The sequence below is a fragment of the Ambystoma mexicanum genome, chromosome 2p (assembly GCF_040938575.1).
Source record: "Ambystoma mexicanum isolate Mex_15411 chromosome 2p, UKY_AmexF1_1, whole genome shotgun sequence".
NCBI classification, from domain to species: domain Eukaryota; kingdom Metazoa; phylum Chordata; class Amphibia; order Caudata; family Ambystomatidae; genus Ambystoma; species Ambystoma mexicanum.
The window spans coordinates 964,867,205-964,895,048 of NC_090923.1; the positions used below are offsets into that span (position 1 = coordinate 964,867,205).

The window sequence follows — 27,844 nt, forward strand, 5'->3', positions numbered from 1 at the left end:
TGGTGCCTGCCTTTGCCCTTGCAAGTTTTGCAGTTGCAGGACCATACGCTTTTTAAAATATTCTATTTCTTTTGTTCATGGCATGCCAAACAATCATTTGCTACTGCCACCAGTTCCAACAGTGTTTTTTTTTTGCCATCCCATACAAATTGTTTTCAGTGCTGCTTGCATCTTCAGTTGCAGGCAGTTTGCTATCGCCTCCTGAATGTTGAGGGCTGAATATCTTTAAGCGGTCTAACTAATCTGCCAAAGATTCTCCTTTATTTTTCTTCCAATTCCATATCTTGCCCCCATTGGTTTTTCGGGGGCACACTTCGGGGATGGCATTGATCAACCTATACCTCGCCTGTTATTGGGCATCTCCGTGTTTCTGTCTGCGGCCGAGGAACAAGCATGCTGTTATGTTATATTAAGTTAATTTATTTTATAAAGGCACGCTTGCCAAAGCATCTTGGCTCTGTATTAGTATTAGTAATAATCCTTTTTATGAGCCGATTCACATCCCCCTAGTCAGGTTAGGATCACTGATTTACAGTGGGGATTTAGTATCTAACCCATATGAAGTACCACCCCTCGTCACAGACTGGGTGTTGGGCGGTAGGTAAGATAGATATCGGCACAAACCTAGGACCTGTCAGCCCAGCTCTTACCCTAGGAAAAGGGCCTTGAATTCTCATTCCCAGCTGCCTCACTTCAGTTGGTATCAGGACCTGCGGAGTAGATGCCCGTGCAAGTGCTGTCGCCCGTGCAGTCGAAGACACATTAGTAAAGAAATCAGTGATGTTTTCGCTGTCTGCTCTTCCTGTCTATAGTGCTGTTTCTCATCTGTCATTTGGGGACATATGGCAGTGGGCAATGTAGCCATATCAATTCCCCCTTTGCTCCTTTGAAATGTAATCTGCCCTTTTAGTCATTCATTGGAATCCTTCAGTCCCCTGATCTTTGATGCATTCTGCCTAGTTGTGGCCTCCTCTAGCCATGTGGCATAAGCCCCCCATTCCTGTGTTTCACTTTGCCATTTTGCCCCTCCAGGGATGGTCTTAAAACTAGCGGTGGTCAAAACAGAATTGGTGAAATCCATTAACACTTCCATTCCGCCAGCTGGGCATTCTTCCACGTATTTCACATCTTTTGACTTTTTTTGTTGCAGAAATTTCATTTCCCCCAAAAATGTTTTTTTCTGGTGCCCAAAACACACACCAAATGACATTGCGGGGAAAAAAAAGAAATTTAAGGGGGCAAAACACCTGAAATTTAGTTTTTTTAAAAACCGAAATTTGGAAAAACCAAATGTTCGGTGGGAAAAGGACACAGGCTATCAATTCCTCTCTGCAGGTGACATTGTCAGATCTGGAGAATATTGCCTGGGGTCCACCAATTTTCCCACAGAACGGTATTGAGCCACTTCGTCGACCGGTTCTTAAAACCACAATTGTTTCTCAGCTAAAAGTACCCTCTAAGCTACCGAAACTGAGCATGTCGATTATCCTGCTTTGCCAGATGCCAGATATTGAGAGACTCACATGTAGCGCTATTGTAATTAGTATACATAAAGTGAGCAGGCATGCCTTTTGGTGGCCCTTCTACCCGTTTTGACAGTCCTTTGCCCATGACTGTCCCACTTATATAAGGTCCTGAGAAGGGAAAGGTTTTTCCTGAGACTTTGTTAAATGGTCCTGAAAGGTCTACAAGAGGACACGCACAGCATCTATTCATTTGGGCCAGGCTATTTGCCCTGTACCCCGTGCATCGTGCGCCATTTTGGCTTTTGCCAGCTTATTCAACACTGAATCAGAACACCAGTAAACGTTTGGGAGCCACAAACTTTGATCACACTGGAAACTAGGCTTTACCAGAGAGCGTCATTGGCTCTAACCAGACCAGAGTTACCTAACGCTAGAGTTGCCAGTATTTTGCCAGATTTATACCACGACACAGGACATATATTATTCCCAGAATCATGATTACCCAATCAAAGACAAAATGTCAAACTAAGGACCCTCCCTAGAACTTCCAACCCATGTTAAGATAACCCTGAAACAAGTCTGCATCTTGTCAACCATCTTGCAAACCCTCCGCTCCCCTGAGCAGCCCATGCTGGCTTACAGAGAACCTTCTCCTAACAGCTCTTCCGAGTTTTTAATCGGGATCCGTACCTCTCATCTCTATTGTGAACTGGGGTGGTCTGGAGGAGGCCACCTGCAAGCTTGGCAGTGCACCCACATTGTGCGACAGGTCGGAGTTACTGTCGGAGTAACTCATCTCACACATCAATTTCGCTGATGGTAAAGAGAGGCATTAAGTATTCATTGGCTTGCAAGTCAAGGAAAGCAGCCCCTTGCACACGACAGAGAGGGCAAGCGCATGCATTTATTTCCTCCACAGGTGCAGCGGTGATAGGAAAATAGAAATAATTCAGCCAGGGGCCACTTCACTCATCCAGGGTCACGGTGGGAGCGAAATATCAACCGAAATTAAACATCGCCATGACAACTGTATTCTTGAACTTCTTTGAGATTCGCACAAGACTATTACCCTCCAGACCCTTGTTCGTCAATACGTAGAGTGCTCTTTCTTCCCAGAGTCTGTATTCCCTGTGCATCACATTACTGAGGTGGGTTGATAGTGTTCTTTCTGGAGAGGGGGCCTGCTACATTTTTTGAAAAATGTTTGCAAGGAAATTGGAGTTGGTCACCCTGAGTTGCCTGCGGGAACCCAGACGTGGCCTCCATAACCTGGGCATTTGTCCAATAGTTATGCCATTTGTCTCCAACCTTACTCATTATATCAGCCCCTTCCGTTTCCCCTCTAGTAAGGTGCTGCATGAGACGTTTTCCTTTGTTTGGCATAACAAGGCCGCAGATTTATTTTTAACATATACAAAAACCACTGCAAACAGATATTAAACTTTTGATCCAATAGGTGTGGCGCCTGCTCCTTGTCCTGCTTCCCCCTTTTTCTCCATACCGATTGCAGGCATAACTCCCCCAAGGCCTTCGAGTCTGAGAAACCGCCTGCCCCTGCAGGTCTTTGCGGACTGGGAGAGCGCCGTTTGTTGGGGGGAAGTTGAGCCCCAATTGCTACCGCCAGACACCCCCGCCGTTTAGGCTCCCAGGAGGCGCTGTCTAGAATGGGCGAAGCCCCTTCTGGTTTAGCAATGGCTCATTCGGAGTCTTAGTCTTATCCTGGGTTGCCACAACCCGCCTGTCCATCCTGCGACAACGACGTCCAGGCTCCTCCATAGCTGTAGGGGTGGGTGGGTGGGAAACGAAATCCTCCTCTCTTGGCGGACGCCCGGCTGCTGGATGAGCTGCAAGTGCTCCCCAGCCGGGCGCCCGTCGTACTTAAGCGCCAAGCCACGCCCTCTTTCATTGTTCCCCTTCGCGGGCTTTCGGGGGCTCTTGGCGCCCTTTTCCTTCGCTCTTTCGCCCTCCTCCCGGGGGGGGAGGGGTAAGAGCGCGAAAAGGAGTAAGGCCCCTGCCCCGGTTATCGGGGTGCCTCCTCCACTCGCTGCTCTCCCCCTCGTCACCTTCATAACCTGGGCATTTGTCCAATAGTTATGCCATTTGTCTCCAACCTTACTCATTATATCAGCCCCTTCCGTTTCCCCTCTAGTAAGGTGCTGCATGAGACGTTTTCCTTTGTTTGGCATAACAAGGCCGCAGATTTATTTTTAACATATACAAAAACCACTGCAAACAGATATTAAACTTTTGATCCAATAGGTGTGGCGCCTGCTCCTTGTCCTGCTTCCCCCTTTTTCTCCATACCGATTGCAGGCATAACTCCCCCAAGGCCTTCGAGTCTGAGAAACCGCCTGCCCCTGCAGGTCTTTGCGGACTGGGAGAGCGCCGTTTGTTGGGGGGAAGTTGAGCCCCAATTGCTACCGCCAGACACCCCCGCCGTTTAGGCTCCCAGGAGGCGCTGTCTAGAATGGGCGAAGCCCCTTCTGGTTTAGCAATGGCTCATTCGGAGTCTTAGTCTTATCCTGGGTTGCCACAACCCGCCACGCCAAAGGTGGGTTATCGCCCACCGTGGCTCCCCCCTTTCCTAGCTTATAACTCCAGTAGCTTTGTGCAGATGTTCCAGAAAAACAACTCCATTCCCTGCTCCGACAAATGCACACCGTCCTTTAGATAGTACTCCGTGTTTTTCAGATTGATCAGACCGTGCCTGATGTGTTGCATGCCTCTCCCTTTGCAGAACTTAGCCATGGCCCAGTTCAACTTCCTCCTTGAGTTTTCCACGGCTGCCTGACTCTCGGCGCCCCTCCATTCGCGCCTCGAGATGATTTCAGACCATATGATTTCCGTGTCCCCCAATTGCGCCGCCAGTTCCTGCAATGATGACATCATTTCTCTGAGCAAGATCCCTCTTCCCAACTCAGCCAAATCATTGCCGCCGAGGTGTACCACCAATACGTCAGGCCTCTGATGGCGCCTCAGGAGACTGCGTATGTGCCCTTGCAGCTGTGCCCATTTCATGCCCGGCACTCCATGCCACTGCACTCGGTACTCCCCGGCGGTCAGCACCTCCTGTTTGGCTGACCAGCTTCTTTTGGCCCTTGCCACAAATGAATGGCCCACCACCCAGGCGGACCGCCGCCTTCCCAGCCTTGGTGCTACTGCGGGGAGACAGGAGGGAGGAACTGTTAGTCTTGCATTTTTTCAGGCCTGACATACCGCTTAAAACAGTCTGACCTCCAGCCCCCAATCTGTTTGATTGTTTCCGCACCCAGGCCCATCCCTGCCGCGGTTGTGGCGGCCCCAATCCTAAAGGAGTGTGTCCCGAAACTCCCACTGGGGAACCCTGCCTCCCCCAAGGATCTGTCCAACACCCTTTTGAACTGAAACAGGCTTAGCGCTGTTCCATCGTTGTGCATCAGGAAGGGGGCCTCTTCCCCCGTGAGGCACCTGTGGGTCAGGTACCTGTTCGTGCATCCTACTGGGCAGACCGGGCTGTCTTGCACCCTCCCCAATGTGATCATTCTGCCTTTTCCCGTCTGATCGGTCTTGGACCTCCTCAGATATAAGCATAACTGCTCCCCCTGTACCCTTACATCACAGCTCCTCAAGAAACTCGAACCTTTCCCTTTTTTGTTGGCAGGCACCAGCTCACTTACCCTCAACGCCCCAAAAAATGCAAGAGAGAAGGCTGCTGTGAACAATCTTGTCTCGTACTCGTCCATGTACACCGCCCACAAGCTCCTGATCAGTTTGTGCAATTTCCCCACATCTATGGGCCGTCTCTCGTCGGGCTTTGGCAATACCTGTTTAGCCCAACCTTTCATTGCCATGACAATATAATGCTCCCTCGTGGGGTCCGGCATGCCCCTTAATTTGTAGAATTGAGCAATCGCCGCCAAGTGATATGCCACCCACGTCCTGGACCGTCCTTGGCTCCAGCACCAGCCCACAAAGGCGCGCACCGGCCGGCCCTTTTCGCTCTCGGGCAGAATATTACTCTGAAAGGCCCTGAACCGTTCCCAGCAAGCCTTGTATCTCCGCATGGTGCCTGGTGCGAGAGCCGTGTTGATCAGTGCGCTCAGATCTCCCCAACCAGTCCCCACCACTGTGACTGGAAGGGTGTCATCCTCGCGCTCGCCTCCGGATGGTGTTCCCGGAATTTTCCCCACTGCAAACGAGAAAGAGAATCAGCGGCCACATTCTTAACCCCAGGTATATGACGTACCCTGACTTCCGCATTCAGTTGCAGCAAGCACCTAGTCAATTCCCTGAGCAGCCCCAGTGCTCTCTCGTTCTTGCTTGTTCCCTGGTTAATAATCTGGACCACTGCCAGATTGTCTGACCAAACTAGCACCTTCTTGTCTTGCATCTGTCCTGGCCAGAGCTTGAATGCTACCACTATCGGGAACAGCTCCAGTACCGTAATGTCCCTAGTGATCTCCCTGGACCGCCATTCAGCCGGCCAAGCCTGCCCGCACCACCTAGAGCCCAAGATTGCACCAAAACCTAGGGCCCCTGATGAATCGGTAATCAGGTTCGGTCCCTCTCCCCTCCCCAGGGGTTCCTTCCACAACAATACCCCGTTAAAATGCTCCAGGAAGGTGCCCCACATTTCTAGATCTTTCTTCACTTCTCTCCCTAGGCGCACGTGTTGGCCTGCGTGCTTCAAGCCCACTGTCTTCAACTCTATGCTTCTAGCGAATGCTTTACCAGGAGGGATCACTTTGCCTGCAAAATTCAAACTGCCTGCTAAGGACTGGAGTTCTTTCAAAGTGGCTTTCTCCTTGCCCAACAATCCCGCAATCACTTCCTTCAACCTCCGTACCTTGTCAACCGGGAGCCTGCACACCCCCGCTACAGAATCAATTTCAATCCCCAAAAACACAAGTGATGTCACCGGACCCATCGTTTTTTCCTCTGCCAGAGGTACTCCAAATTCTTTCATTAACCCCTGAAATACCGCCATGAGGTTCTTGCAATCCTGGGTCCCTCGGCCCCCCACAAACATGAAATCATCAAGGTAATGCACCATCCCCCCAACCTTGCTTCTACGCCTGACTGCAAATTCCAGGAATCTGCTAAACCTTTCAAAATACGCACATGAAATTGCACACCCCATCGGTAAACATTTGTCGTAGAAGTAATCCTGCAACACCTTGAACCCCAGCAAATGATGGCTGTCTTTGTGGATTGGTAGCAACCGGAAGGCTGATTCAATATCCGCCTTCCCCATGAGGGCCCCCACCCCCGCTGCCTTTACCAAGTCCACTGCGTCTTCAAATGTTGCATAATGCACCCTGCAGTCTTCCCCTGAAATGCCATCGTTCACCGACTCCCCTTCAGGGAAGGACAAATGTTGGATCAGTCTGTACTGCCCCTTATCCTTTTTAGGTACCAAGCCCAATGGTGAAACCACCAGGTTTCCCAGTGGGGGGGTGCGGAAGGGGCCCGCCACCCTCCCCAATTGTACCTCTTTCCCCACTTTTTGCGCCAATATTTCAGGCATGGCTAGCGCTGATTTTAAATTGCAAGCCTCCTTAGTTCCTAACTGCCCCTGGAAGGGAATCTTAAATCCCCACCTGAAACCCTCCCATAACAGTTTTGCGTCACCCCTCTCGCTGTATGCATTCAAAAAAGGAATCATGGCCTGTAAGCGTATGGGTGTGGGCAGCTCTGTCTCACTCATGTTTGCTTTTCTCTTTGCCCTTCGCGCTGCCCCTTGCCTTGCCCTCTCGGCTGTAGGGGCTGTGTCTCCCTGTGCTTGCTGACTTTGTGTGTTTGAACCTACACGCATTACCATACGTGCACCTCCCTTCGGCAAACAACCAACATTCTGGCAACTCCCCTTGGTAACTGGGCCGGTTGGTCCAAGAGGAGTTCCCACGAAAGGACCCCCTCCCTTTCACATATGACCCCCTGCCCCTGCTATGCGCAGTTTTTTCCCTTGCAACGCTCTCCTCCACTGGCCTGTCTGGGACTGATTTCGTATCTATGCGGCCCCCCACGTCTACTTCATCCCATGTCATTCCCGGCCATACCTGCATCTTAAGTCTAAAACCTTTGTCGTAGTTGCTCCATGTATCCCCCCCATGCTTCAAGTATTGCTCGTGAATATACTGCTCATAAGCCATCATTGCCACGCCATCTTGTGGGAATTTTTCTAACATGATCGTGGCATAAACCCTGAACGCCCTCAACCAAGTATGTATGTTGAGTTCTATCTTTGGCCTCTCCCTCTCCTTCTTCTCCCTTTCCCTCTCTGTGGGTTCGCTGAAGCCTTGTCCCGAGGGGGCCATCCCCAATAATTCCATAATGTCCATAAATTCCTTCCTCCAAACTCTCTCTTTGTATGCCAACGGGATATGCCATGCCAATGCATTGATCGCCACTCTGGCTGGTGCAAACCCTGGCATGGGCCTCCCGTATATTGTGTTGCTACTGGCCAGTTCCTGCCCCTGTACCTGTGCGGAGGCCTGTGCCCCCCACCAAGGTGTCCCCCCAATTTGTGGCGTGTAAATGGTGTTTGCCCCCTGTGTCGCCATCTGCACCGGGTTCCCCCCCGCTACTGGCTGTCCTGCACCTGTCATTGGCTGACTCGTCCCCGAGCCAAGTTGCTCCGTGTTCCCATTCTCCCTTTGTATTCCTTTACCCCCTATGTTCAAAGCATTCTTATTAACAGGCAACTGACAATTTGCACCCGTCACCCAAGCTTCCATGCATTCTTTGAACATACCTTTCACCATCTCCAAGGTGGTTGGCTCCTCCGCTGCTACCGCCGGTGTGGCTACAGGTGTGCTGCGTGGACCTCCCACTGGTCTTGGAGCCTCAGCAGGGACAGGTGCCGGGATGGCCTCAACCTCCTGCGCCCTCCCCTTTCCCTTGGGGTTGGTTTTTCTTTTCTGTGTTGCCGCCGCTTGCTGCTGGCTGTCCCTCGCTTTCTTGGTCATCACTCGTTTTCTTTTGGTGACCGGCTCAGCCTCGTCCTCGAGCTCCTCGATGTCCGGCTCTTTCTCTTCCTGCGAATGCACTTCCACCCATGCCTCATCAATGGGTGTAGGTGGGAACAAGAGTGGTGACCCTGCCCTCTGGCTGCGCCCCGCCACCTCAGCTCCCATCTGTGTTGCCATTAACTGCATCCAGTTGGTGCCATACTTGTCCCCTGCTCTTCTTGCCATCATTAAAAAAGCCTCCAGCTCTTCTTTCTGCTGGTCCTCTTGACTTTTTCCTTGCATCTGCATCTTTTCCCTTTAAGCACCGACCTTGCCAAAAATGAATGACCCACCTACTGTGGGATTAGAACTCGAGTCACCTGCCTTGCCAGGCCAAGTACTTTTCGTTTGGGCCACGGATTGCTTAATATTGGGCACGTGACTGCTTAATATTGCCCCTGAAATGCCCTGCCGCCGGGAGCCGTAATACTTGAATGTCCCCCTGCTGTGGGGTTTAGCGCTCCTGTTGCCTGCCTTGGCAAACTTGTGCCCTCCTTGAGGCTCGAACTCGTGACCTTCAGATTATGAGACTGACGCGCTGCCTCCCGCCGGCTGCGAGCGTGCAGCTCTCCGCTGGCTTTCGGCCCGATGGATGGCCCCGCCTGCTTCCGCACCTTCTGCCGCCGAAGGCAACGTCCCTCTTCTCCAGCCGGGTGCTCTCCGTCGCTCTCCGCTGGCTTTCGGCCCGATGGATGGCCCCGCCTGCTTCCGCACCTTCTGCCGCCGAAGGCAACGTCCCTCTTCTCCAGCCGGGTGCTCTCCGTCGCTCTCCGCTGGCTTTCGGCCCGATGGATGGCCCCGCCTGCTTCCGCACCTTCTGCCGCCGAAGGCAACGTCCCTCTTCTCCAGCCGGGTGCTCTCCGTCGCTCTCCGCTGACTTTCGGCCCGATGGATGGCCCCGCCTGCTTCCGGACCTTCTCCGCTGCCTCAGGATGTCGGCCCACCTTCGTCGGTGCCGCTGCTTCTGCCGCCGCTTTTTCCCAGGCGCTGCCGTCTCGGAGGAAGCACGCCTCGGGGACCTCCGCTCTCCGTCGAAGCCGCCTCCAAGCACCGCGCGCCTGCAGATAAGAAGGCTCCCGCTCAACGATGGTCGCTCCAACGAAGTTCTCTCCCCACCAACACAACGAAACGAAATCCTCCTCTCTTGGCGGACGCCCGGCTGCTGGATGAGCTGCAAGTGCTCCCCAGCCGGGCGCCCGTCGTACTTAAGCGCCAAGCCACGCCCTCTTTCATTGTTCCCCTTCGCGGGCTTTCGGGGGCTCTTGGCGCCCTTTTCCTTCGCTCTTTCGCCCTCCTCCCGGGGGGGGAGGGGTAAGAGCGCGAAAAGGAGTAAGGCCCCTGCCCCGGTTATCGGGGTGCCTCCTCCACTCGCTGCTCTCCCCCTCGTCACCTTCATGCTCACTGTGCTCAGAGGCACAGCTCCACCTCACTGGCGAGGCCCAACCAGGCCGAAACACGTGTATGTAGTTTCTGTTGGTACTCTTGTTCAGAAGGGAATTGCCATAGCATTTCGGTGCTGGACTGCCCATGTGGGCGGGACAAAGACTGATATGCAAATGGATATTTCCCATCTGTGAAAGGTACAGTGAGCAAAAAGCGATGGCTGCAAGGACTCCCAAAGTGGGGTAAAAACCACAGAACAGGTTATCATGCCATGTTCTTTCTGGAGAGGGGCGCCTGCTACCTTTTATGAAAAGTGTTTTGACTAGATTGACATTGCCTTTATTTTAATTAAAATAGCATTTTCATAGAACGTTGATTGGACATTTCTTTTGGTACATACCATATTATGGCTGCTTTGGATTGCTTCTTTGCTGGCTCACACCCCTTGAAATGTAAAGCCAGGCTAATTTAAAGAGGAGCAGCAGGTGTGCAGCGCTTGAAATGAAAACACAGAAGTGTAGGCACTTCCTGTTCCAGAGTGCCTGTTCATTGCTGAGGAGTGCTGGTGCTGCTTTACTTAACGTATTGCTATATCTATGCTATATCTATCAAATAAAACAAGTAATAATTGTATTTGTATGTGCTTAACGTGTTTTGTAAATTAAACTAAATGCACAATTAAAAGACAAAAAAACAATTGCCTACGAGTACCTCCCCATTTAAAGTACTGGAGTTGCAACATTCATGTTGTGACTGGTAAGTAGGATATAGGCTGGAAACCACTACTCGTCCTTGTGCTGCAGCAGTAATGTCATCCCAACATTCCTACAAAGAGCTCTGCAGCTCGCGCACTAACCCACTGAACTACAATATTTCAACAAACGTTCTGCACGACAAGTTCGCACACCGAGCCAGATCTGGATTGGGGCGGGATTGGAGAGTGCGTGACGACTTTGAGGCTGGGCTGCGAATCCCTTACTGAATGGGAGGCGGGGTTAGGGATTGCACGATACGCCTTGAGTGGGTGGTCCTCTTGGCAGAGAGTGAGCAGAAGTGTGGAGGAGGAGGTGGACCGGCCCGGTTCTAGTTACTCGAGGCACAGGGGCTCTCAGCGGCGCTGCGCAGTCTGCGGAGACACGTCCCTAGTAATACTAATCGGGGCGCATCGAGTCATTCTAATGGCTGACGATAAGAGGCCGATGTTCGACAGCTTCGCTAAGAAGGCGGCCTCCATGACCCCCGAAGAGCTGGTGTTTAAACACAAGGGGCTCCTGTACCCGACCCTGCTGTGCAGCCTGCAGACCTTCCAGGCCCTGGAGGACACCTTTCGGCCCCGCCCGGACGATGCCATGCTCGTCGCCTACCCCAAATGCGGTAAGTAGTTTCAGGTCTTGTAGATGGCCTTAATAATATTACGCGCTGCATCGTGCGCTATGCCTATGCGGAATTTAATATATCGATCCAGTAAGGATCAACGGCCGAGTAGACCCTACCCTGATTCCGCCACTTGATGGAACTTTGTACGCAGTTGCCGAAAGGGAGCCCACAACTCGCTGCGCTGTCCTAGAGGCTGTACAGTACCCACTCATGCAATATCTCTGCTTGACAAATGCTCTGATTTCATCAGATGTAGTTACCGCTCTTCCCGGCGGTCTATTTTTAAGTTACTTCAGAATTTTTTTTAAAGGGGTATACTGGGTGTTGTTTGTGTTTTTACCCACCCGTTGACTGTTTTTGGCCATGATGATCCATATGGCCAAGCCTGCCCCCTCTCCTTCCAAAACACATTCTGCTTTGACCTCTTTGAGCTAGCTATATCAAGCAGTGACATCAAACTTTGCCCAGTCAGCGTTCTTTCTAAGCGTGGCGAAAATGCGCATCTGGTGTAATAAAACTATCTTAAGCCAGTGTGCCTTTGCCCACTTGATCCACAGTGGGACTGAAGTCCTGCCAAAAACAGGCATTGCCAAAGCCAACAGTTTGGCTTTTTCATGTGTATCAAATAGGCTTTGCCAGGCACTGCTGTCATATGCCCAGGCAGGCACTCGCGCACTTTGCCAGCTGTTGCCATCTTATGGCTTGGTGCTGATATCACGTTAGTGCCCCTGCCAAATGCCCGTCCCATGTCTACACAAAAGCCAAAACGTTGAGCTTTGACATGTCTTTTTGGCTTTTATTTTCTGCTTTGTATTGCCTGCCTCACCCACCTCCCCTCATTGTCTTTCTCTCTGTGGCTTCGATACTCCACGCCCTCTCGCTCCAGATCGCTCGTTTCCTCTCTCATTTCCGCTTCCTCCCCATTCCCCTCCTTTGTAGGTCCCTCGTACTCCCACTCCATTCATGGAGACTCTTTTTTTTTTTCTCTCTTGGTCTGTCCCGCCACCTCTGTGTACTCTTGCATACTCTCACACGCCCCCTCCTGCATCTGTCCCTTCTCCCTTACACTGTCAGGATCACACACCCTCATCCTCAATGTGTGTTCCCGATTGTCTCCCTCTATACACCTTTCCTCGTGTTTGTGTACCACTCTTATTTGTCTCTGACGATATCCCCCCCCCCCACCTATGTCTGAGTGGCGTTAGAGGATTACCCTGCACTCCATCCAGTTCAAGGCAGATAACCTATGCAACCACATCACTGGCATCCCTTCCTATATTGATATTGCCGAGTCATGATAGAGTTTCAGGTAAGAAGTCAACAGTCACTTAGCGGGGAGATCCCCACTGGACACCCCCACCTCCTTAGGCCCTCATCATAACACGATGAATATGAATAAATGAATACACAGACAACTGTATTAAGTTCTTTGGAAAAACACAAGGTCACAGTTTATTTTGGAGCAAGACAACTTGGGACGGTCCCAGCCACATTACAAACAGTCAGATACGGGTGAACCATGTCACCACTTTAGCCACTGGCCAAACTGACAAACTGCTGGTACTTCCAGCTACACTAGCACAGCCAGCAGGAACCAGGGGCACTGACCAGGATGATTGTTGGCCAAAGCCCTAAGGAAGGGAGTCAGTGCCCGTCGAGGGATCGGCTCGAGCCCGGCCAATCCCGAGCCGCTGCAGCTGCAGCGTGGAGTACCTCATTGGCTAGGACCGCCCCGATACTCCGCCTGTAACAAGAAACGAAAATATTAGGAACAATTCAAACAACACACTACTTATTTTGTCGCTAATTCTACTCTGGCACTCTACTAATTCTACTGATGATGCGAAAGCGTCACCACACTCCTCTCACTAGCCTGCACCTATCACTCCAGTTTAACAACTTACCAATCTTCAACCTTTTTAACCTTGGCATTATGCTCACTGCGGTGGGTGGGTGGGTGTTTATTACTTCTCACTGGGCGGGAGCTGCTGGGCAAATAGACTGATGGCCAGCAGCTCCCGCCCTTATAAGCGTCCGCAGGGGGACCTGACCGGAAGCCAGGTCAACCTGGGGACGCCCCTTCCCCCTCAGGGAGGAGAGGAAGAGGAGAGAGGCTTGACCACGACCGGAAGGGGGTGGCCGGAAGGGGCAGCCCGCTATGTAGGCTGTCCCTCTAGCACCCCCTGCGGGGGCCGGTCAGCCTCTTAGCGGGGAGATCCCCGCTGGACACCCCCACCTCCTTAGGCCCTCATCATAACACGATGAATATGAATAAATGAATACACAGACAACTGTATTAAGTTCTTTGGAAAAACACAAGGTCACAGTTTATTTTGGAGCAAGACAACTTGGGACGGTCCCAGCCACATTACAAACAGTCAGATACGGGTGAACCATGTCACCACTTTAGCCACTGGCCAAACTGACAAACTGCTGGTACTTCCAGCTACACTGGCACAGCCAGCAGGAACCAGGGGCACTAACCAGGATGATTGTTGGCCAAAGCCCTAAGGAAGGGAGTCAGTGCCCGTCGAGGGATCGGCTCGAGCCCGGCCAATCCCGAGCCACTGCAGCTGCAGCGTGGAGTACCTCATTGGCTAGGACCGCCCCGATACTCCGCCACGCTTTGATGGTGGCTGACGCTGCCATCAATGCCCCCAAACTTTAGGCCCTTGCTTCTCTTTCAAGTTTAGTAGACAATTACAACCTGCTTTACTCACCACTGAATTCATCTGCAACCTGCCCTCTTTAGCTCGCACAATAAAGCCGTTAGGAAAACATTGTTGCCTTTATCAGATAGGTGGACCCCGTCTGCTTCAAAATGGGAAGGCAAGGAGCTCAAACAGCAGTGCCCCACATACCCCAGGCCCTCTGCCTTGGTGAATTTTGCAACACTTCTGTTGAGGCGCTTTCTAGACTTCTCCATGCCGGCCACAGAAATGGCGTCTCTCCATACTTGCCTTTGCACAACTTCTGACCAGAATATTTCTGTGGCTGGCAACTCGTGTGCCATTATCCGCAACGTAACCTGAATTTGTGCGAGCAAGCGTCCGCGACCCAGCTTGGCCAGATCGTTGCCCCCCAAATGAATAACTAACCACCTTGGTGCCCGCCGCCACTGGAGTCGCCAGTGAATTGCCGGCAGCAAGGAATGCCACCTCATGCCCGGAGTGCCCAGCCACACACATTCGGTAGCCTTGAAACCCAGGTTGTGGCCGATCGTCCATTGCCTGGCCCTTTTTTCAGCGCGTGTCACAAATGAGTGGCCGATCAGCCATACTGCATCATCTAATGGGAAAAAACATACCATACCATCAATCCTCTGATCAGCCCGGGACCTACAAACACTACCCCACCCCGACCGTGTTTGCCCTCTGTATCTAGTATTCTTCGGGCGATGCAGTAAGCTGGGGGCGGACATACAGTCGATAACGGCCAGACTCCCACCTCCCCACCTTCATGATTGCCCGTGGAGACATGCCCTGCTGAAAGGCAGTGGTAGCTGCGCCTATCCTGAAACTATGGGTAGACCAACCCTCACCCTGCATTCCCAAGCCCTTCAAGGCCATTGTCAGCACTTTGCGAAATTGAAATACAGAGAGGGGAGAAGTGTCGGCGTGGATTAGCAGGGGGCCAGCGCATGTTGCTCTTATTTGTAAAAACCGCTTAAAAAGGTGCACTGGGCAGCACTCCGCCCGGGGGGACCCATGTAGGCATATGCGAAAACCTTTTCCCTGCTGATCTGTCTTGCTTTTCCTCAACCATATACTGACCCCTTCACCTGAGTCTTTGTGGAACAGGGATACATCACCCAAAGCAATGGCCCTCCCCGATGTGTCTTTCTTGGATGCAGAAACTAGCTCACTAATCCTGAAGGCCCCAAAAAAGGCCCATGCGAACGCCAACCTGAATAGTGCCGTCTCGTATTCCCCGAAGCATATGCTAGGTAATATGGCCAACAACTTTACCAATAACCCAAAGTCAATTGGTTTGCGCACGTCACAAGACCTAGGCTCTGTACAGGCCCAGCCTTTCAATGCTGAGCGCACCAAAAAACCCTTTGTGGGATCACACCTCCCCTCCAACTTGGAGTGGAAGGCAACCGCCGCCAGGTGCGACGCCGCCCAACTTTTTGACAATCCTTCTGAGTGCGCCCAAACCACAAAAGAACGTACCTGTTCCTCCGCGGTCTGTTTATCACACTGTAGATAAGAAATCACGCTCTTGAACTTACCATAACCTTGCTGGTATCTGGATCTTACTCCGGGCGTGAGTGAGCGCTCACTCAACTCTGCGAGTGCCCAGTCCACACTACCAACTGCCACCATTCCTTTTTGAACTGTGCTCCCTCCAGCTTGCCCTCCGGGTGGGCCTTCCGGAACTTGGACCACTGAAAGCAAGAAAGAGCGTCAGCAGCAACATTTGCAGTGCCGGGCACATGACGAGCCCTAAATTCAATGTTATGATGTAAACATACATCCACTAGTTTTCTGAGCAAGCTCAACATTGCTGGGCAAGAAGCAGACTGTAAGTTAATGGCTTGGACTACCGCATTGTTGTCGGACCAAAAACGAACCCTCTTGTTGGCCAGAGTCATAGGCCACAACAACAATGCGACTACAATGGGGAACATCTCTAGGACCATTATGTTTTTTGTTCTGCCTTTCTTGTGCCACTGCTGCGGCCACTTCTGAGCACACCACTCGGGCCCTAGAATCACACCGAAACCTTCGCTTCCCGCAGCATCCGAAAACATCTGTAGCTCAGCGCTGGTTTCCCACGGGGTCCGCCATAACTGAACCCCATTGAAGTTATCTAAGAATCTGCACCACATCTTCAAGTCCTCTTTGAGGGCAGCGCTTAATCTAATGTGGTGCTGCTTCTGAGCCACACCAGCTGTTGCCCTGGCTAGCCTCCGTGCAAAAACCCTCCCTGCTGGGATGACTTTTGCTGCAAAATTCAGCTTCCCCAGGAGTTGCTGCATCTTCTCCAGGGTGGTCCTGTCCTTTGACAAATTATTCCTAATCTCAGCATGTAGGCCCACGACCTTGTCCTCTGGTAACCTGCAGGTCCCTTTAACAGTGTCAATCTCAATGCCAAGAAATGTTAAAACCTTACATGGACCCTCTATTTTCCCAGGTGCCAAAGGAACCCCCATCTCTCCCATCAATTGCTGAAAGGCAGACATTGCACTTGAACAGTCATCGGACCCCACCTTGCCAGTAAATAGAAAATCGTCCAGGTAATGGACCATTGCCCCCCGCTGCTCTCTTCTGCGCGCCGCCCATTCAAGGAATGTGCTGAATGTTTCGAAAAAGGCACAAGACACTGAGCACCCCATGGGCATGCACTTATCCACAAAGAAACCCTCCTTCCAATGGAACCCCAACAAATGGAAACTGGCTGGATTTACAGGCAATAGGCGAAAAAAGGCAGCACTTGATTACTTCTCACTGGGCGGGAGCTGCTGGGCAAATAGACTGATGGCCAGCAGCTCCCGCCCTTATAAGCGTCCGCAGGGGGATCTGACCGGAAGCCAGGTCCACCTGGGGACGCCCCTTCCCCCTCAGGGAGGAGAGGAAGAGGAGAGAGGCTTGACCACGACCGGAAGGGGGTGGCCGGAAGGGACAGCCCGCTATGTAGGCTGTCCCTCTAGCGCCCCCTGCGGGGGCCGGTCAGCCTCTGACACGCTGTCGGATTGGCTCTTGGGGGCTAGCTAGGGAACGCCCCCTGTACAGATGCGCGTTGAGTCATTTCCTCCATCCTTACTTCAATGCTGGTCCAGTGCTTTGCAATCAAGCCGAGGGTACACGCAGGTGGGCGGAGTCCCCCCCCCCCATTTATTTCAGGAGTCCCCCCATTTTTTCAGAGGTCAACTTGATATGCTAATTTCTGGTGATGCCACATTCATGTTGGTATGTTAATGAGTCCCCCCCACCTTTCTTTTAGGACTTGACCCCTATTTGCAATTAGTTGTTTGGCCACAGTCCTGGCTCTAATTATGCGTTTTTATAGCCAATATGTTAAGCGTTTTGTCGATTGAGGTCATTTAGAATAATCGGGCGAGGATTAAGCTCAAGGTTGTTTGCTGGTAAAATAGCACAGTGGGTTAAGTGCTCGCTGCGGGGATATGTGTGCGTGATGTGCAGGTTCAAATCCTGGTGGCAAGGCCAACTCAGCCTTTCATCCTTCCGTGGTTGACACATGAGTAGCAACTTAGGTTGGGTAATAGTAATTGTATGTACACATGGTCTATGTACAGCGCTTTGGCAAAAGTGACACAAGCTTGTGCCCAGTTCTACGTTTCAAGATCGACACATATCAGAACTGGCTGGGTTCGCCATGAAAACATACACATTTGACCTTACACCAAACACAGGTGTGCACTTATAAAGCCACTGGAATATTTTAATCTGCATGAAACGCTGATGGCCTTGCAGCTCGACAAAAGGGAGCGCCGTATTGGCAGGTGGCTGGACACGCCCCATTCCAGTGCGGAGTATTGTTTGCAATTGCGCTGCAGGGCTGCCGTGATTCGGCTTTCTTTGTAGAGTGAACTTCGCACTGCTGAGTCGGGCTTTGTTACGCCCCTGTACGGGGACGGGAGTTAATGAGTGCCTGGTTAAGGTTTAGGTTCGGATTCCCCGAATCCTGACCCTGGAAGTGCACCGTGCAGTCCCATGTCTTGACATTGGAAGACATGCCTCTCTCTGCGTAGTCCATTGGGGCATGTGATGCATTCTGCCTGTGTCAAACAGTCGATCTTAGATTTGGGCATGGTGCAGGGTATCTTCTCCCAGCATGCATTAAATAGTTCAGTCTTTCTCTCTTTCCCTGTGTCTCTACCCCAAACCTCTTTTCTCTTTTTTATTCTTTTTTCCATACACGCTTGGGCTAAGCCGAAAAAGACACTTTGCAGCCAGTAACACATACTTCCACTCCACTTTCTGCCTTGGTGACGTGGAACTTCATTTTCGATCTAAGTTGCAACCAATGACTCGGGTCTTTCTCAATCGCCCTGGACTGGCGCACGACTTCATTTTCTAACCCAGAGCAGACGATTCCGCTTCTCTTTCAGCTCCTCATAGGCTTGCATCGGGGGTTAAGACTTTATTTTCCAAAACGCTGTTTGCCAGCATACACTTGGGTTGGGTACAAGACTACATTTCCCAGCAACAACGAATGATCCTTCTTTTTTGACTTTTATTTATTTAGACATTTGTATGAGCGCACCAAGCCCGAGGGCATCTAGGCGCTGGTTACAGTCAGACAGGAGAACAAAGATGGGGAGTGGGCACATTGGGGTAGGGGCAAGAGTCTGAGTTGACGAGGTATGTTTTGAGTTACTTTCGGAAGCTGCCACGGGATGGTTCGTCACAGAGGTGGTCGGGGAGCTCATTCCAGAGTGTGGGCGCATGGACTGGGAAGCTGCCCGTTTGCGGTTGAATCTGGGGGTGGTGAGGCAGTGTTTGTAGGCCGCCGTTGCGACCTTGCTGGTGAGTGTCTTCAGATTTGTGTTACCAGGTATGAGGGGACGTTGTTTGAGAGGCAGCGGTCTGTGATGGATAAGATCTTGAAGTTGATTCTACCTTTAACCGGGAGCCAGTGAGCAGATCTCCTAGCTTCCCATATGTGGTCGTGCTTTCCGATGTCAAGTGCTGCGTTCAACACATTGTTTTGGATTGATGAAAGTTTTCATAGGTTTTTGGTGGAGGTGCCACAAAACTGAGAGTTACAATAGTCACGTTTTGAGCAAATGAGGGCACGAGCATCTTCGAGCCGTATGTTTGTGCATAGATGAGGTCTACTGGCGGTGATGAGCCTGGTTGCGTAACCTGATGTTGAGGCAATGTGGTTGGTTGGAAGTGTCACATTGAGTGCAGAATCCAGGTAGACGCAGAGGGTTTTTACAGCAGCGGCGACAGGGATGATGTGGCCACTGGTGGAGAAAGATTTATAATCCTGATGAATCTGTGTGTCCATCCAGGCTTGGATTGTCTCAGAGGTGGTTGACCTTGAGTGAGTCCTGTGCCTGAGAGGGGGATGATGAGGATCTGGGTGTCGTCCGCATAGATGGTGTATGAGACACCTAGCGAGTTGCAGTGGTCGAAGAGAGATTTTGGTATGTATGTTATATAATGTTGTGGATACACTGGAGCCTTGTGGTATGTTACACTCTGGCGATCCTGTCAGCGGGGACAAGGTGACCCATTTGGCTGCATCAGGCGAGAAGTGTGCTGAGGACGTGAGGTGGTGGCATAGTCTGCTCTGGTTGACCAGGTCAAATGCGGCAGATAGGTCCAGGAGTAGGTGTAGAGATATGTTGCCTTGGTCATTGGTGTCCTCAAGCTGAATTTTGAGGTCTAGTAGTGCTGTCTCCGTTCCATGTTTGGGCCGTAACCCGGACTGTCGGGAGCCTAGAATGTGATGAGACTCTAGGAAGTCCTGGATTTGCAGGTAAGCCACTCTGTCAACGAACTTTAGCAAGAAAGGGACTGTGGTGATGAGACAGTAGTTGGTGGAGATGGTGGGATCGAGGCATGGTTTCTTGAGGAGAGGGGATACCGAAGATTCTTTGGGAGTCAGTGGGACAGAGCAGGAGGCGAAGGAGGAGTTGATGATGGCGGAGATGAGGGAGGGTTTGAGGACTTTGATGATGTTTCCAAGGGTGTATTCGCTAATGAGCTGGAACTCGAAGGGAGGAAAGTTCCTAGGTTCTTTCTGCAAATGGTGTGGTGGAGGGTGACGTGGTGTTGAGTTGTTTGGCTGCAATCTTTTGTTGTAGACGGGCGATTTTGTTGGTGCGCGTGTCTTTGATGATATTGCACCATGCTTTATCTTTGTGGATGGTGGTGGAGGGCAGAGAGGGGGTCTCGAGCTCATGGAGGATGGCAAAGAGTTCACGAGAACTGCAGGACGCTTTGGAGATTCTTTCATTGTAGGTGGATGTCTTGGCCTTGTGAATGGATTGTCTGTAGGAGATGTTTACAAAGAGAAGCTGTGCTAGGTTCTTTGTGCCAAGTCGTTTCTGCTGCTCGCAGGGCATTAAGCTCTGGTGTAAACCAGGAGTTGAGGTGTTGGACGTTCTTTTGCTTCCTAGTTTTGAGGGGGGCAGATGGTCGAGGGGTGTTGCAAAGCAGGTTGTTGTAGTGTTGCGCCAGGGTGGTGGTGTCCTTGAAATTAAGGAGGGGCTGCATGAGGAGAGAGGTGATGCGGTTGCTAGTAAAGTTGCAGGTGCTGTAGGCCAGGATGGTGGCTGGTTTGGGTTGGATGGGGGGTGGGGGTGCTGGATAGTTTTGGGATGGAGAAGAAGATAGGATTGTGGTCGGACCATGGGCAGGGGCATTTGGATCGGATGCTGGCATTGCTTTTGTGGTCCAGGAACCAGTCTAGCGTGCGGCCCTGGGCATGGGTGGGTTCAGAGATTAGTTAAGTGTAGTTTAAGGCTGACATAGAATTTTCCACTGTGGTGGTGTCTGAGTCTGGAGGGTCATTGTAGACGAGGTTGTGGTCACCAAGAATGAGGAGCTGGGTAGAAGGTTTCAAGTTTGCTAAGGGCAAGTTGGGAGAAGTCATTCTCTCAGTCTTTGCTAGATTTGATCTGGGTATGAGACTTCAAGTCTCAGAATGCAACAAATAAGTCACCTTGAATATTTTCTTGTCCAGGACCTAGCGGTTTCCCCTGCGGCAGTCCTTTCCTTGCCTGATTCTGCGGCAGTACAGCCATGCTCAAACTCCACTTAGTTGCCTTCTCTCTTCAGCTTAACTTTCCTCTCTGTCTTGGTCCCAAGATTCTATCCTCGGGGGTTGCTGCCGGGACTCTGTATTTCCCAGAATAGTGGTCCACCGGTTGTAGGGTGTCCTCTTTCTTTCCACCAAACGTCTAATTTCAACCTTTAACACATTGTTCCAAAGTCTCAAAGTAGGAGCAAGTTTAAAAAAAGCGCAATTAATGTTTTTTTCTTTTGCAGAACCCATTTTCTGGGGATAGAAATGCAAGTGTGATTGCAGCAGTTCAAACTTGCACTGTCACACTTAAAGAAAAATGCATCACGGGCAACAGGCACAGGAGAATGTCTAATTTCAATACGCATCCCTTTTGTGAAGTCGGCGTGTGCATTGAAATGCGCAGGAATGCTGCGTTTGCGCAAATGCAAAAGGGGGTGACAAAGGTATCTGAATGAGCACCTGTGCACAGGTGCGAAAGCTCATCGCTTGCATCCCAAAAAGTTTGGAGAATCTGGGCCACTGACTCCTTCCTGCTGTTATTCTTTTAGTGTGCAGCACCGCAGTTGCGGTCCCATGCTAATGGAAAGAGTAGACAGACTGCAGAACATCAGTGCAAGGTGTTAGATCATAGGTGATTCACTGCGAGCCAGAGCTGTAATTATGGCATGATTTTTTTTTGTAACATTGAACAAATCAATAAGCTGTTGCAGATATGCTAATTCAATATTTTCGGCAAACCCTGCAGGCATACACTATGCGGCCGCTTACTCGACCTATGAGTATTTTTTTTGTGTTTGCAACATAGAAAGGAAGATTTCTGATTTCCGTAGATATTGAGATGGGAAGTTTTCCGATCTGCCTAGATATTGAGAACTCCTAATATCGGCTGGAGTTATGTGAACGTGCCTGTTTCAGATCCGTCCACCTTCAGGAAGCCGTAATATGCCAGAGTTTAAATCCTGTGAGTAGCTCTTTCGGACCTTGCCTAGAAGTTGTGCTGGCCTTTAAATCCAGTTCAGTTCCTTGGATATCCGCAGTGGTTAGCTATGCTAGCAATTTACATGTATTTATTACCGTTGGAGAATATTTACATAGTTTAATGGTCATAGTTACGGCCGACAGAATTTGGCTATTTCGTTGGTCGATGATCTCAGCCCAACCTATGGAGCACTCCATCTCCCCACCCTTTCTGCGACTAGGCTTTTGTGGCAATCAACGCCACTTAGTGTGCTTTCCCAGCAGAAACAAAAGATCAAACACTGTATAGTTTCATGATAGACATTATACTTCTGGCGTCTCAATGGAAAAAGTGGTGATTATGGGCACCTGCGCATTGCCAGAATGGCGACCTTGATTCTTACCCTTGGGCTAAGCCTAAAGTAACACTCATGTTCTGCAGAGAGAATCCGCCCACCTCCACTCACCGTGACCACACAGAGAGAATCCGCCCACCTCCATTCACCGTGACCACACGGAGAGAAGCCGCCCACCACCACTCACTATGACCACAAATTGCTTATTCCTTTAAAAATATATATTTTTTATTTAAAAACAGGCAACATCTTGTATACAATCTAAATCAGTATAGGTGCATATTGAGCCAAGAAAGTCGTATACACAAACACAAACATAACAAAAAACAAAGGTAGCATGTCTTGTACTTTCCTTACATATTTGATTGTGTGGTGGTGTTCACTTGACATTTCAGGGTTTCACAGACCTCATATGGTCCAACATTAGCACCAATAGGGGTATAGCACATTTTACATTGCCAATGTCTCTGTCGGGGGAATGTAACTGGTTCCAGCATGAAAGATAGACTAGAGTAGCAGTGTATTCAGGGGGGCGCGTCGGATAGTCTAGAGTAGCAGTGTATTCAGGGGGGCTTGTCGTCCGACGCGCCAACCATAGCAACTATAAGAGCATTCCTGGCATCTATATTGTCTGTGGTCTCTCGAGGTCCCCTCTGCAAAGCTCTCTACCATACTGCAGTTTCAGCTTCAGACCATCGCCGCAGGTGCTCCCGCCACACCCAAAACAGGGGGCCAACCTTCGACTTCCAGGACATAACTATCCTGCGTTTAAGCCAATATACAAACCAGTCCGTTAACTTATCCACATGCGCTGCTTTCCGTAGTCTAGGGTACATGCCAAGCAGGCATCCGTCAGGTGTCTATTTAAATCTAGTGACCCCATCCATCTATAGCGATTGGTTGATTAATCCTCAAAAACTTGAAATGACGTTGCATTGCCATGACCTATTCATAAGGTCACCACATCGGATCCACTGCACGGGCAAGTACATGGCTCCTGTTTGGCAAATGTCATCAGTCTATATGGAGTCATGCATGTCGTGTGCAGGACATTGCAACCATGTGTGCCTGGCATTCCTAGAGCCCCTCTTTACATATACCATTGCATGTTCCCATTCTTGATCTTCAATGGTTCTATGTAAGTCAGTCTCCCATAGTGATATTACCCGCAGTGGTATGCCACTCATACACACCAACAGTCCTTTTCCTCCCACCACGCCTCTGCAAGGCGGCAGCAGCAGCGGGATGATCCTGTGCCCCTAACCTGCACATCCGGTGCTTTTGGTGCTCCTCGCATCATTATGGGATTGCAGGTAAGCCCACCCCCGGCCTCTGCAGTGATGCACATGGCGGCTCATTCTTTTCATTTCATCTGCACACTCCCTGGCTGACTGTCGGAAAACATCTTGCTATGGATTGAATGACTTCCACTGTTACCATCAGCGTTGCGCCTGCTACTTCTGTCTCTTCCTCTTTTTCCCTGACCAGCGAGCTGCCATTCAAAGATGGCGGCCTGCAACTCCGAGTACTGGAGTGACAGGTGCTTTACACCGATTGGCTTTGGCCCCTTTCATTGTAGCCAATGGGTAAGGCGGCAGGCTTAGCCAGCCCTTCTCCAATAAGGCCCCTGTCTGCTCCCTGTCCGCTGTATGGCCGTATATGTTAGTCGCTTGTTTTGTTGTTCTTCTTCCCCCTTACTCCAACACCCCCCCTCCCTCCTCTTGTTAAATTCCGGCACTACCTCAATTGTGGTCCGGCATAGTAATGTAGCTGCTTGTCTGTCTCATTCTTCCTCTGACCCCCTCTTCTCCTCATTATTTTCTGCACCACTTGCAGTATCTGAAATGTCATCAGGCTGATTATAATAGTTATTTTTCACATTCTAAATGTATCAAGGACTTAAGAATGTCACTGGATTCTCCCATGCCTTCTCCCTTCCTTGAAGCGCTTTGAAACACATTGTGGGTAGACGCTATATAAAAATCAATCAATCATCATACATCTCCACGCTCATTTCCAACCATCTTCTAACTCCTACATCAGCGTCAATACCTTGTCTCTTTTCGTCTCCTCTGGTACACTTTGCCATTTCCATCTAAAAACCACTGTCAGTCTCATGTATAACAGAAACTGCCCTCTATGCAGCCCCCAGACCTCCATTACCACAGGAAACTCCATCACCATGCCGTCCTTGAAGACATCCCCACAGGTGGTCAATCCATAGTCTCCCAGGCTTTAATGCCACGGACATCCTCTGTTTTTATTCATGACCGCCGTCAGCGGGACATGTGTGCAATAGGGGTCTCGAATCCCCAGCGTCTTTAGCACCCTGTCCCACGTCTCTCTACCCAGTCTCAGAGTTGAGGTACAAGGCAGGCAATTCTTGGGGATCCATAGCGCCTCCTTCAGCACAGTCAGCATGGTACATCCAGAGTCATCTCATCAGACAGCCACCGCGTCAAGTATTGCAGCTGGGCAGCCAGATAATATAACTCAAACCAATGGAGTTGCACCCGACCACCGTCCCAGCTCCTACAAAGGGTCTCCCATTTCCCCACAAGAATCTCCTGAACCCATTTACTACCCAGCCCTTGCAATTCTCCTGCATTTCTAGCGGAGAGCGAGGCCAATGGGAAAATACAGGACTTGTCTCTGTTCAGCGTGATTCCCGAGATTGTAGTTGAAGTTATCCACGACTTCCATCACGAGCTGCCAATTATGGGTAGGTTCATGTAGATATAGCAATGTATCGTCTGCATACAGTGATATCAAATGACACCGCCCAGCTACCCCTGTAACGGTAACTTCGACTCTTAGATAGGCTGCCAGTGGCTCCAGTGCCACAATACACAAATGACTTATTCCTGGCATGATTTTAGCTTAAAACACTGACCCAAGAGGCACCTATATTCAGGGGGAGTTCATGCATTGAGGTCAACGTGAATAAGCCATCCAGGAGTCATTGAAAGCTATTCCCTCTTCTGAGTGGTAAGACTGCATCATGCACAAAATGGGGCGTCCAGGTCACAATGGGGTCACACGCAGTGCTTTAATGTGAAACTTGCCAAGAGCGTCCACCCACAGCTAAACTTCCCAGATCTTCAATGTGCAACTCTAGAGTAGGCTCATTGTTTTGTTAGTATAACATTTAACTTTCTACTAATATTTTGGACCAGGAACTATTTGAACAAGTTGGTTAACTTTGCAAACCGTTATATTAGTATATGATTGGATTCACTGATTTTAACATACACCCTAGCCTCCCTTCCATGCATTGCACATTGTGCTTTGCACAACATCACAGTTTCATTTATTCATTCACACAGTGACTTCAAATGATTGTGTAAAGGGACATTGTCTGTGGTGCTACTGACCCTTTAGAGAGTGAATTGTAGACTGAGAAACTCAGCAAATCTAGACTAAAATCCTGGTGTGTATGCATGACCACGATATGCTCCTTGGCAATGTGCCATATGTTCCTTTACTGGCAACATGTGGATCACGAGTGTGCACGGAGAAACACTTGCACTCATACATGATTTAGGTACACTATAGTCAAATTATAGCACCAACAAGCCATTTGTGATATGGATTGTACCGCACAAATGAGTAATATACATGAAAAGCTCTTTGGTCATCTAACACAAAAGTGAACCTCATTATATATTGCGTTCAAAGGCAAATGTATTTTAAGTGTGTGCATATGTGTACATGCATATCTCAGTGGACGTTTTTATTTAAAAAAAAAAAGGTTTTTACATATAACAAGCATTGGCCTAGCCAACAGTTTGGACCCTTGTCTAGCCTGTGGCTACAATGTTCAGGGGAGAAAAGACCAAAAGTTTTCGGAAAAAGTAATTTTCTGTCTTTTCTCCCTCGAACATTTCAGCCACAGGCTTCCAACCCCAATCCAAAATGATGACCCCGTACAGGCGCATGAGGAGGAGTAGTGACATGAAACTCCTACCCCGCCCTACACTACTATTAAAGCAGCAGTGATCTCAATCATGGAGGTGAACCGGGGACAGCATGAATAGTACATCTCCTTTAAGGTGTTATGGGCCGAGAGCTGGTTAAATTCAGGCTTCATCTCATATGCCCACTGGCGCCTCTACTCTTTCTTCTTTTCCACTGTGCCCCACTCCTCTCACCTCTCTTCTGTCCCTCCACTGTTTCCAATCCTCCCATATCCTGACTCCACCCTTTGATGTTCCTCCTCCTTCCACTGCTCTGCTGCCCCCTCGGCAACACTACTACACACTCCTCCACATCACTACTACACACTCCTCCACATCACTACTCCTTCCTTTTATACCACTGCTCCCTCCTCCACATCACTACTCCTTCATTTTATACCACTGCTCCCTCCTCCACATCACTACTACACACTCCTCCACATCACTACTACACACTCCTCCACATCACTACTACACACTCCTCCACATCACTACTACACACTCCTCCACATCACTACTCCTTCCTTTTATACCACTACACACTCCTCCACATCACTACTACACACTCCTCCACATCACAACTACACACTCCTCCACATCACTACTCCTTTTATACCACTGCTCCCTCCTCCACATCACTACTACACACTCCTCCACATCACTACTCCTTCCTTTTATACCACTACACACTCCTCCACATCACTACTCCTTCCTTTTTATACCACTGCTCCCTCCTCCAAATCACTACTCCTTCATTTTATACCACTGCTCCCTCTTCCACATCACTACTACACACTCCTCCACATCACTACTCCTTCATTTTATACCACTGCTCCCTCCTCCACATCACTACTACACACTCCTCCACATCACTACTCCTTTTATACCACTGCTCCCTCCTCCACATCACTACTACACACTCCTCCACATCACTACTCCTTACTTTTATACCACTGCTCCCTCTTCCACATTTCTGCCCCCTCATCCACCCTCCAAACTATTACAACCCCACCTTTCACCTTACCTAAAAGAGCGTCACCTACTGCTTCCACTCCCCTGCTTAAACCCCCCCCCCTCCTCTGCTGAGAGTGGGTAACTCCACCTGGCTATTCTTGCCCTCTCTTTCCCCACCCAGGGCGTATATGTCTGACAAAAAGTAGTAACTAGGGGGCTAAGCCCCACCCACTTTCTCCTCACAGGCTTGGCGTGTATCGAGGCTGGCGGATTGGGATGGCCCATGTGTGTTTCAGTGCCCCGTTTTATGGGGTCTTCCGGTAAGTCTTTGGAGGTAGGATGGGCCTTTCTCCCTTTCTGGTCTCGTTGTTCTAGGAGGTCTTTTGGGGGTTTTGCAAGCTGGTTTGTGCGATTCGGGAGCTGTCCCTCCCAATCTTTCCAGTATTGGGAAGCATTCTCTTACTCTTCGCCGGGTTGGCTGTAGCGTGTCTGCCGAGGAGTAGCTTCACCTCTGGAGATTTCTCTCATGCATGCTCATCCTTCGGTTTGTTCGGCCCCCGCGTCTTCTCGTTCAGACGTGATGTTCCTGTAAAAGACAAGAGAAGACTGGCGAGTCATTTGTCGAGATACGGGAGTGCTGAGTGGTCTGCAAAGAAACACTTCGGCACAAGGGGTGG

At 50.3% G+C, this 27,844-nt stretch overlaps 1 protein-coding gene across 3 annotated transcripts in view; it reads left to right on the top strand.

Moving 5' to 3' along the window:
• LOC138566967 (sulfotransferase 6B1-like) overlaps window positions 1-27,844 on the top strand; it is a 320,429-nt gene that overhangs the window by 64,423 nt on the left and 228,162 nt on the right. Inside the window, exon 1 of one of the 3 annotated variants that reach the window (XM_069644751.1) lies at window positions 10,860-11,212. The exons of 1 other annotated variant lie outside the window; for it this stretch is intronic. In XM_069644751.1, coding sequence (XP_069500852.1) covers window positions 11,017-11,212 — 196 coding nt within the window. In that variant the 5' untranslated portion in view covers window positions 10,860-11,016. Of the gene's footprint in view, window positions 1-10,859; window positions 11,213-27,844 lie in introns of those variants that run through there. One more of the 3 variants, XM_069644753.1, reaches the window with a different exon arrangement.